General features: G+C 36.1%; 2 protein-coding genes and 1 pseudogene across 4 annotated transcripts; all 3 read left to right on the top strand.

Annotated features, from left to right (window-relative positions):
- Window positions 1-214: 214 nt before the first annotated feature.
- Window positions 215-3,392, top strand: RDM4 (RNA-directed DNA methylation 4). Of its 3 annotated transcripts, none has more exons than XM_021954808.2 (10): window positions 215-433; window positions 572-652; window positions 1,048-1,139; window positions 1,302-1,376; window positions 1,491-1,532; window positions 2,136-2,287; window positions 2,372-2,490; window positions 2,713-2,800; window positions 2,876-2,946; window positions 3,028-3,392. In XM_021954808.2, the coding sequence occupies exons 1-10, from the start codon at window positions 325-327 to the stop codon at window positions 3,270-3,272; spliced, it is 1,074 nt and encodes a 357-aa protein (XP_021810500.1). In that variant the 5' UTR covers window positions 215-324; the 3' UTR covers window positions 3,273-3,392. The 3 variants fall into 3 exon arrangements, with proteins under 3 accessions (XP_021810500.1, XP_021810499.1, XP_021810498.1); XM_021954807.2 differs by having other exon boundaries at window positions 216-433; window positions 1,051-1,139; window positions 1,488-1,532; XM_021954806.2 differs by having other exon boundaries at window positions 217-433; window positions 1,488-1,532.
- A 491-nt stretch (window positions 3,393-3,883) lies between these two features.
- LOC110753918 (uncharacterized) lies at window positions 3,884-6,036 on the top strand. The gene is made up of 6 exons (XM_088255708.1): window positions 3,884-4,022; window positions 4,724-4,844; window positions 4,940-5,185; window positions 5,276-5,579; window positions 5,677-5,777; window positions 5,892-6,036. Exons 2-6 carry the CDS (start codon window positions 4,741-4,743, stop codon window positions 5,923-5,925), a joined length of 789 nt encoding a protein of 262 aa, XP_088111834.1. The 5' UTR covers window positions 3,884-4,022; window positions 4,724-4,740; the 3' UTR covers window positions 5,926-6,036.
- A 1,104-nt stretch (window positions 6,037-7,140) lies between these two features.
- Window positions 7,141-9,798, top strand: LOC110748648 (pentatricopeptide repeat-containing protein ELI1, chloroplastic pseudogene; annotated as a pseudogene).
- The last annotated feature ends 614 nt before the right edge of the window (window positions 9,799-10,412 follow it).

Below are 10,412 nucleotides of genomic sequence, written 5' to 3'. Positions count from 1 at the left end.
CACTCAATTTCGATCCATTTTCCCCTACATGACTTGTTAGGATATCGATTTGTCAAAAAAAATAAATTAAAAATATAGTATGGACATGAGAAAACTTGAACTCGCCCAACCCAGAATGTTTTTGCTTAGCCCAAGGCCATGTTAGTGGGCCTAAGCCTACATCAACCCGACCCATTGACAGCCCGCCCCGTCCCGTCCATTTTCGGTTCGATCCTTAACTGCAGAATCCCTCACCGGTCGAAAGCCTCTACAGAATCCACAGTGCGCTGCTCGTCGTCAATTGCTTGCCTCCACTCAAAACCCTAATTCAAATTGTAGCTCAATATGGCCGTGGTCGGCGAAAGCTCTTCAGCTTTGGCTAAGTCTCCGGAAGACAAGCCCGTGATCGTTAGGGTTAAACGCAAAGCACTACAGTCTCCACTTGATGCTTTCTGTGAGTAGCGCTTTGTGTCCAGTTTTCTTCTTTCCATTTTGGTTGCCGAGAAACTGTAGGGAAATAGAAAATAAATTTGCTTGAATTTCTAAAAAACTGAAATTGCTGAATAATTTTTGCAACTTTTTTTTAATGTAGGGCTGAAAATCAATGAGAGGCCGCAGAAGCGTCCGTTACTGGATTTCGAGAACCTTTCGATGTCTGATTCAGCTGCAAAGGGTAAAAAATGGTGCTCTTATTTCTCTAGCAGTGTCTTTTATGCATATGTGTGTACAAACACAGCATTTTTTGTTTTCTCTCTTTAATAATAATAATAATTTTAGTTGTGGTGAACAAAGAATTATGAGTAGTTGGATAATTTGATGTTATAAGTAGACTATATTGCTAATGGATTATGATTCGGTCTGCAGAATCTGATTAGCTGGTGATATCAAAGGTTCTATTTATTAGCAATCTACATTGTTGCTTTTTTTCTTCTTCTTCTTGTTTTTCCATTTATGGTTGTTTCCATTCAACTAGTGAAGGAATTTGTACTTTTGCAGATTTCGTAAGTAGATGGAAAGTTTTAGAACCCCAGGAATATACAGTGCTGATTTCTTGTATTTTTAATGCAGCAGAGGAATTGAAGACCAAGAAGGTTTTCGTGCAGCATGTAGAGACAGTAAGCAGCTTTCACACCACTGTTGATGTTGTGAAATCGTTCGTGGTGAGTATGGCAGTCCCCTGTTGATTTTGTTCTATAACTATTCTTGTTTTGTGTACTGTTTCACACAAGCATGTGTTCAGGAGTACCATGTATGATGCTGTCTTTGATTCTCATGTCGCTACTACTAAGAAGTTGGGGAAATTGTCTCATTGTTTCTTTTAGGACCTAAATTCCGATGATGTGTGTGATCATAAAACAAGGAGTGAAGAACGCAAACATACTTTTAAAAAGGAGAATGTAAGCTCCACGTCTCCTTCTCCTCCTGGTCTTATGCACTTTATTACAACTTCGCTTCTATTTACGAGCCATAGATGACATGAACTTATACTTTCATTACCATTGTAACAGCAGAAACAAGATCAGATTTTGTCTAAAGCTAGACAGAAACAGGAGGTATGTGGCATAGTATATGTTATCTGTATAAATTAACCCACCAAGTAAAGTATTTGTTATCTCTTGTTCATGTGCCTCCAATAGTATGATTTGTTCTTTCATCTCTTGGAGGATAATGATGCATTAAACTTTTTCATGCTCTGTGTTCTTTTTGTTTTGCTTAGCTTATTGTCCATATGTTCTTAGTTCAATATTTTGCTTGTGATAATAATCATTGTCAGGCAGTGAGTTGCTAATAATGTGTTTCAAATTGAGATCATGAAACTCTAAATTCTATGCTAGTTCCCATGAATTTTTTTTATTAATTCATCTGCTAACAATCATGGAGTATTCTAAGCTTTGTCTATTTCTAAACCATTATTTAGGATAAATTCAAATCTTCCTACCCTTGAAGTTACATGCATCTAGTTAGATATCTTTCTATATGTTAGATTGCCCAACTTTCTGATTCATTGTTCGGAGTTAAGATTGGTATTCTGAGGCAGTTGTACCACTACTAACCTTATACATTGAGAATAAGAAAGAAGAAATAATATGTATTTGGTGAAAGTTGTTCTGTAATTTCTTCTTGGGAGCTGTCTTATTTCGAGTTCTTTCGGTTAGGTTGTTGCGAAAAATGCACGTTTTGAACAAATATGGAGGAGCAGAAAGGGAAACAAAGAAACATCACATGAGAAATTACATGAAATGTGTCATTTCTATGATGTTATTCGTGTTGATGTCGAGGAAATATCTAATGAGTTGCAACAGGAGGAGTAAGTTCTCTACTCATGAGCTCTTGCCCTTGTGTATTTCCAAGAGACTAGTTGAAAATGATACTCCCTATGTTTTTAATGCAGTGAGATATCTTTGGAGGACCAGAGGATGTTAAATAGTTACTTGCCTCTACTGAGAGAGTTCATTCCAAGTGCTGCTTCGGAGATTGAATCAGATTTATCTGCTAACAGCTCCAAAGAAGGTTGTTTTTTACATGTAAATGAATTATTAGTGGCCTTGGGTGCTATCATCCACTTAATATTTGATGTTAGTTGGAGCAAAGGTAGAAGAATCGGATTCTTAATAGCATATTGTCCTGGGTCTGCACTTGCAGTTGCTTCTTGTGGAGATGTATATATCAATTTCAGCTTTTTCATTATATTCTTAACTACTGTTTGATGGGTTCCTATTATGTGTTGTGTAGCATTCGAAGATGGGTATGTATATGACTTGTATGCTGTGAAGGAGGAAATGGATATAGATGCTGAAGATTCTTCAAAGTCATTTCCATTGTAGGTATCTTTGTACCACATTTGTTAAGTTTCAACCTTATTTCTTGCTGAAACTAACTAATAACCTTGATTCAGGGTACAAGTTGATGACGAGGATTTATGTGACGGGCCTGATGAATCAGAATATGATACTGATGATTCTAATGGTGATCATAAATAATCTTTCATATATGCTATTTAAAAAAGTTCTCTTTATTCAAGTTCTGACCGATTTTGGTGGTTTTCAGCTGAAAACAACCCGCTCAATGATTATCCGGAAGAGATATCTGAAGAGGAATCAGAGAGTGACACCTCCGATGATGAATCAGAAGAAAATGAGAGTTCCAGTGAAAAATCTTCAGAACCGAAGGGTTTAGAAGACAATGACTTTTTAGAAGATGATATGTATGATGAGAATGATCATGGTGATGACTTTGATTATGATGTTGATCAAAGTGATGATGGCGAAGATCGGAGATGGTCTTATAGGTGAACTTTGGCTTTTCTGTATCTGCTTTCATCTTTGTAGTTTTTGCTCCTGAACAAGTAAATCGTTGTAAAAGTCAATGATGAATTAGTGGTTGCTTGGATATGTGAATATGAACTTCTTGTACATCCTTGTGCTTTTAACATCCTGGATGGATCCAATAGCAGGGCAGTAGAAATAATTTTTTCTGTCATTATATTGCAAAATTTTCAATTGTTTTGTCCATTGAGGAAGTGACGGATTTATGTGCTTGTTTTAGGGGTGGGTCGAGAGTATAACATGAGAAAATTTAATGAAAGTTCACCGATTTAAAAGGGAATTGAACTCTTGATCTATCCTAATCTTATTTCATTACTTCACCACTCCTTCAAGGATAAAAAACTTACCTATTTAAAGACTGGTAAGTTCTTATCCTCCAAGACTTTTTTGGGCTAATCCTAATGCCTTACCCATTTAATATTTTACTTCTTGGTGAACAAGGCGTCTTAATGAAAAAAATTCCAAAAATATAAAGAATACAAACAAAAAGAAGCAAATCCCTTCATTTATTTATTTTAGCAACACTTTCTTTATGTGATGAGGAGAGCAAAACTAGGAATCCTTGTTCGACAAGCATAGGGAAAGTCGTGTGCTGTGTAACTTGTGTTTTCAATTTCCATCCTATATATATATATATTACTCAACACTTTTTACCTCTCGTTTCAATTATCCCTAAGATCTCTTTCCTCTCCACTTCAATTCTTCTCTGATCAAAAGGTATGGAATTTCTCACTGGTAACTTTCCTCTCTTGCACTCTTGCCTCTTATAACTCTTCTTGGTAGTTCTTTCTTGATGTTTTTTTGGGGTTTTTTAACAAAATATTTTTTGTGCTTGTTGAATTTTCGTTCTAGCCTCTTGTATTTTGTGTGATTGAATTGGTCTCTTTCTTTGACGTTGTTGTTTTTTTGACTTGGGCTCCTTGCCTTGTAGTTTTAAGGTCTTCCTCTTTTCTGTACGTTCTAATAAATTCTTTGGTTCATCCAGAAAATTATTAGTGCTTTCGAGAACTTGCGCTCTCTCACTCTTTTATAAATCAATTTGTCTTCCAATATATTTTGATGTTGCGCTTGTCGGCTTAAAACCCTAGTTTGAAGCCAATTGGGTGTAATCTAGTGGAAAAAGGCATTGATTTGCATGCTAGTGGTCTCCGGTCGAACCCAAATGGCGCCGTGGTGTGCGTGTGAGAATCCCCCTCCCCTTGTAGTTTAGATTATAAAGAAACCTAGTTTGAATTATTTGAAACTTTTATACCAAAATAATATAATATACTAAAACTTAGATGTTATTTGAGATTGAAATATGTCTTTTTGTGTCCTTTTAGGACCAAAAAGGATGTTTTTTTATTTTTTATAATTGGTCTCTTCTTGTTCAATAAATATTGAATTGAACTATTATTTTGTGACATTGCTGTGATCAGGTCTTTACCAAGAAAACATGGCACCAAACGAATTTGCTCCTTGCACCTTAAGTCAGATGTTGGGGAAGACAGATCCATGGCAGAATAATCGTGTTCAAGATGTGTATCAAAAAATAATTCGGTAATATTTTTAGTCTACGCTTGTTTTTTCAAACTACAATATAATTTTTTATTATAAAAGATTTCTTTATTCAGATTTTAATTTAATTTTTGAAGGTCTATTATTAAGTCCATTGTCCGACTGGAGTTGAAGGGTATAATGCGTGGCCCTTTGGATGTTGACAACATACAAATCGATGAAAACTATGAAGCCAATATCCCAATTGCTGCTAATCCTGAAACTGTTTTGAGAAGTTATAGGCAAGAATTTGTACTTTTAATGGAAGCAATACTGGGGAAAAATCATAGAAGAACAGTAGAGCTATCTCACTTTTTTAACATGATCCGTTGCGAAAGGGAGTGGTAAGAACTTTGCCGATTTATTTATTTATTGTTTTTTTTCTTTCGATTATACTGTTTTTCATTCCAAACATTTTCTTTTTTTATGTTAAGGTACCGATTCGAACAAATAATTTACCATCCCCTCCTCCGGTCACCGACGGAGAGGTTTCACTATTACATTGATGGTCTAAAGCATCTCCAGTATGTTCAATGTGCTGAAAACAAAAACATCAAAGACTTGTTCACTATCCGATGGAATGAGAAAGTTGATATCAAAGGAGCTGTGGGTGGCTTGGAGGGTTTTCATGGTGTCTTGACTGAAAGAGAATATGAGGACAATGTGTGGGGTGCACTTGAATTCTCAAGCAATGCCTGTCTCGACGTTAATGATCATTTGTTCAATCAAGAATATCTGGTATATATTTATACAAATTATCTCTTTATTTTTTCTTATTTTTGATTAATTATAGAAGTTTATTATTATTACTAATATTATATTGGAATTATTGCAGACACAAAATGAAATGGAAGAAAAGCTTAGCTCCTTCTTCCCGAAACTGTTGTTGCAATTATATACTTTCTTGATTGAGCTGTATACTCATGTGGACTTGAGGTAATATATTTGATTTCTATTGTTTTTCTCATATATATATATTTTCAATTCCATTATATGGAAAAAAAAAATTATCGAAAATCGACTTTTCTTAGTTGAGTTCTACTTTAACAGGGAACACATCAAGGAAGAAGAAGAAGAAACCTAGTTATAGCAGACATGGAACAGATCAAGAAAGAAGACAAGATGATTTTATAGGTTTTTTTTTTTTTGGGGTCCTTTTTGAAAAGGATTTTCCTAGTTGGTCCTAAACGAATGAAAAGGCTTGAGTAATTAATTATTCTCATTCATACGTTTGGTAAATAAATTTTATAAATTATTACCAAAATACGTAGCTTTTTGCATATCTTATCAGTTTTCATAGCAATTCTGCCATCTTATATGTGAAAGTAAATCTACGAAGAAATTTCTGACCTAAAAAAGGAGAGAATCTACAAAGAATTATAAAGGTTACATAGACGGACATTTTCAAGATGTTCATGAATTTATTCAGGCTAAGCTCAATGCATGAATATAGTGGAATTGGGTCTCCAAGAGCAGAATGATGCTTCATGGACGATAATTAATTTTTTTTTTAAGAACAAGAATTTGCATTATTTATAATCTAGAATTTTTTTTTATAGCCAAAGTTAAGAAGGGGAGGGGGAAACTCACACACACGAATACCACGGGGGTTGAAACCTCAGGCCACTTGGGAGCACACCAAAAGTCTGGGCGAGTCCAACTAACATCCCCATTGGTCATTATTTATAGGCTTAATTACACTAGTGCCCTTGAAAGTATGGTCAAATCTCACATCGTCCCTAGGAAGTTAAAATAACTCACATTACCTCCATTGTAAGGTCCATTAAATAATCTGTTAAAAACGCTACTAGATGGCAGATGGAATTCTTTTCATTTATCTTAAATGAGAGCACGTTGACATTTTCACAAACTATGTAGAAGGTTGTTAGAACCCCTTGTATTGGACATTTGGACTTAGCATGTAATCTGAATAATTGAATCAACATAGAGCATATAGAATGGTAAATGATTTTCCCACTCCCCTTTTATCCACATACACTTATTTTTGTTTAGAAAAATGGAGTATAAGTGGATAAAAATAGAGTGGGAAAATCAGTCCCCTATATAATTTGACTAGCTTCTTGATCTTAAATGAGGACAATTTTGGATTTATTTGAATATTTAATGATAAGAGGAGAAAAATAAATAAGTTTTCATTTCAGTAAATAATGATTTGATAATAAAATAAAAAAGTCAAGTAAATAATAAAAAGGGTAAAATGGATATTATGGATTTTGATAGGTGGGTATGGGTTACATAAGTAAAATTATCATGTTTAGAGCCAGAATGAAGAATCCATTCAAAATATCAAATGAAGGTTGCCATGGTTTGACTGTAATCTATTCCACTCAATTCCCAAAATAACCTTGAGTAAAATGATGCATAGAACTTTATCAAATGCCAAGACAATCACTAATCTCATACACCAGGGGCAAAGTCGTCAAGCAATAGTTTTGTTTCATCAAGTCCTGAAAAATGGGTTCAAAATCACAGAGTTTCTTCTCTCAGCAATTGTGCGAGCTTGTGGAAGAGTTGCTGCCATTAAAGAAGGCAAGCAATTTCATTGCATGGCGATCAAACATGGGTTCAATAGAGACATGATTCTAATGACGTCCCTTCTTGACATGTACTCTAAATGCAACAATATCACAGAAGCTCGGCTTGTATTTGATGAAATGCCTCAAAGAGATGTCATTGCCACCAACAGCATGATTTCTGGGTTGTGTTGGTCTCACTTAACACTGGAAGCAATTGAATTGTTTAGTAACATGTCAAGAAGAGACGTCGGGTCTTGGAATTCGTTGATTTCAGGTCTCGGTCATAACTCTGAAGGAAGAACAGGATTGGTTTTCTTTGAGAAAATGAGATTGGAGGGAGCTGAAGTTGATGTTATGACCATGGTTAGTGTTCTTTCAATCTGCTCCGATCTTGCAGCATTGAGTAATGGTAAACAATGTCATGGTTTGGTGATTAAGTATGGATTTGAGTTGGGGTATTTACCAGTTGGAAATGCTATTATTGACATGTATGCTAAATGTGGATGCATGGAAGATGCCTGCTTATGTTTCAAAAACATGCCTTTAAAAAATGTAATTTCATGGACTGCTTTGATCACGGGTTATGGAAAACAAGGCCGGGGCTTAGAAGCTTTGGAGGCATTTGACACAATGGAAGTGGAAGGTGTTGCACCAAACAAAATCACATTCTTGGGTGCCTTGTATGCCTGTAGTCATGCTGGATTAGTACAAGAAGGATGGAGGGTTTTCAACACCATGGTGCATAAGTACTCAATCGCACCCATGATGGAGCATTATACATGCATGGTGGATCTCCTAGCGCGATCGAATTGTTTCAGTGAGGCCTATAAGTTCATAGAGAGGATGCCTGTAAAGCCGGACACAAGGCTTCTCACAGCATTTTTAAGCTCATGCTGCACCCACAAGAATTTGGAGCTAGCAAGGAGTGTTGGGAAGAAATTACTTGAATCAGCACCTGAAGAAGCAGGGGCCTATATGTTACTATCCAACTTCTATGGGCTTGCTGGGGACTTGCAAGGTGTGGCAAAAGTGAGAAGATTGATGCTAGATAGAGGAATAAGAAAAGAGAAGGCATGTACCTGGATTGAGATTAACAAAACAGTTCACAGCTTTCAATCCGGAGACAGATCCCATCCCCTAAGCAAAGAGATCTACAACTATTTACAACATCTATTTAAAAAGTTGAAATCTAATGGGTATGTGCCGGACACAAGCATGGTCATGCAGAATGTGGATGAACAAAGAAAGGAGGAGATAGTTCTTGGTCACAGTGAGAAACTGGCAATTGGTCTTGGCCTAATCAGCACACCTCCCGGTACCCGTATTGTTATAGTTAAGAATCTGAGAATGTGTGTGGACTGTCATGTGGTAACTGGTCTAATTTCAAAGATTGAAGGGAGGGAGATTGTTGCAAGGGACTCAAACCGATTTCATCATTTCAAAGATGGACTATGCTCTTGTGAAAATCATTGGTGAGAGAGGTCAAATTAGAGGTTGACTCTCACATGCGTGTCTCCCCCTTTCTATGATCATTGTGAACCATTTGAAGATTATTGGTGAGAGAGGTCAAATTTGAAAACAGAATGCATCCATAATGGTTTGTTTTGTTGTCAAAGTTTCGAACTTTACAAGTTACAAACCAAGCAATGGCAAGACAAGGTCCCCTTAGGTTGGGAAACTTCAAAAACCCAAATATTGGTATGCAGGCTTGTGTTTATTTATGCAACAAGAGGCACGTGTAGGAACACAAAAGGTCTAACCTTTGTTGGCTCTAAGAATCCCAATCTTTTGTCGTGTGAAATTGGTCTCTGCCCTCTCTCAAAATTTTGCTTTCTTCTTCTCTTCTCTATCTAAGATGAAACTTCAATTTTGAATTTCCTCTCTCTCACTGATTCCCAGCCCTAATTCCAAATCTCCATGTCCTTCTTCTCCTGGGTCCAAAGACCCATCTTCCTCATCCACACCGTTAGCCATCACCAGCACCACCAACAACAGTAACTACAATAAAACAAAAACAACTCAGCAGCATCCTCCAACTCTGCTCGGGTCAGTTAAGCACAACAAAGATGATAATGACGACGAAGGAAGCACAGTTAGTGTAATGGGAGTTGTCCAGAGAAATGACAATGTGATGATGATCGTTCCTCCCCTTTTGCCGATCACGACAGGATGTCAGTGGGCCAAATGTATCTTTCCAGCTAGCCTTGAGGGTATTGTTTTGAGATGCGATGATGGATCAAAGAATGATGTCATTCCAGTTTAGTAGTAAATTGAATAGCAAACTTATTTTAGGTATGGCTATTTCGAGTGTATATTATTTCCCTCTATTATTATTAATAATGTTAGTGATGGTGGTAGGAGTGAAGAAGTTGTGTTTATAGCAGATTAAGATGGGTGGTGGTGGTGTTTATTCCTTTTAACATGGTGTATAGTTTTCTTGGGTTTCCTTTCTCTTTCTAATTTTCTTCTAGGATTTGAAAGCTTTTGTAATTGGGTGGCTTGATGAAGCAGAGGATTTACATAGTATAGCACAACGCAAAAATTCTTAAAAATATAACTTTTGAATTTTTAAATAATACCGCCGCACGGCTATACTTTTTAAATATAGGAATATTTAAAGAGTATATAGTATACGAATATATATATACAGTCCCAATCTCTTGGACTACAGGGGTCCAAAAGATTTGTGGTCACTCACCACTGGATGTAAATTCAACGGTTCACTCACTCTTGCACTCCTTTTAAGAAACTTTTTTGAACCATTGGATTTATATCCAACGGTGGGTGACCACAATCTCTTGAACTCCTGTGGTCCAAGAGATCGGGACTGTATATCTATATGAATATTTAAAAATACCTATTTAAAGCGTATAGCCGGGCGGCTATACTCTTTAAATGTGTACGAATGTTTAAAAATATATATTTAAAGAGTATAGCCGCGCGGCTATACAATTTAAATTTATACGGATGTTTGAAAATATATATATAAAGTGCATAGCCGTGCGGCTATACACTTTAAATAGTTTTAAAAATC

The sequence above is a fragment of the Prunus avium genome, chromosome 6 (assembly GCF_965620075.1).
Source record: "Prunus avium chromosome 6, drPruAviu1.hap1.1, whole genome shotgun sequence".
Taxonomy (NCBI): Eukaryota; Viridiplantae; Streptophyta; class Magnoliopsida; order Rosales; family Rosaceae; genus Prunus; species Prunus avium.
The sequence above is the reverse complement of the archived record's forward strand: the minus strand, read 5'-3'. Positions and strand labels throughout refer to the sequence as shown.

Coding starts and splice junctions, on each gene's coding strand:
- LOC110753918 (XM_088255708.1), top strand. CDS start 4,741: ATGGCACCAAACGAATTTGCTCCTTGCACCTTAAGTCAGATGTTGGGG. Junction 5,580..5,676: donor TGTTCAATCAAGAATATCTG/GTATATATTTAT, acceptor GAATTATTGCAG/ACACAAAATGAAATGGAAGA. Junction 5,778..5,891: donor TATACTCATGTGGACTTGAG/GTAATATATTTG, acceptor CTACTTTAACAG/GGAACACATCAAGGAAGAAG.
- RDM4 (XM_021954806.2), top strand. CDS start 325: ATGGCCGTGGTCGGCGAAAGCTCTTCAGCTTTGGCTAAGTCTCCGGAA. Junction 2,288..2,371: donor AATGAGTTGCAACAGGAGGA/GTAAGTTCTCTA, acceptor TTTTTAATGCAG/TGAGATATCTTTGGAGGACC. Junction 2,491..2,712: donor TGCTAACAGCTCCAAAGAAG/GTTGTTTTTTAC, acceptor TGTGTTGTGTAG/CATTCGAAGATGGGTATGTA.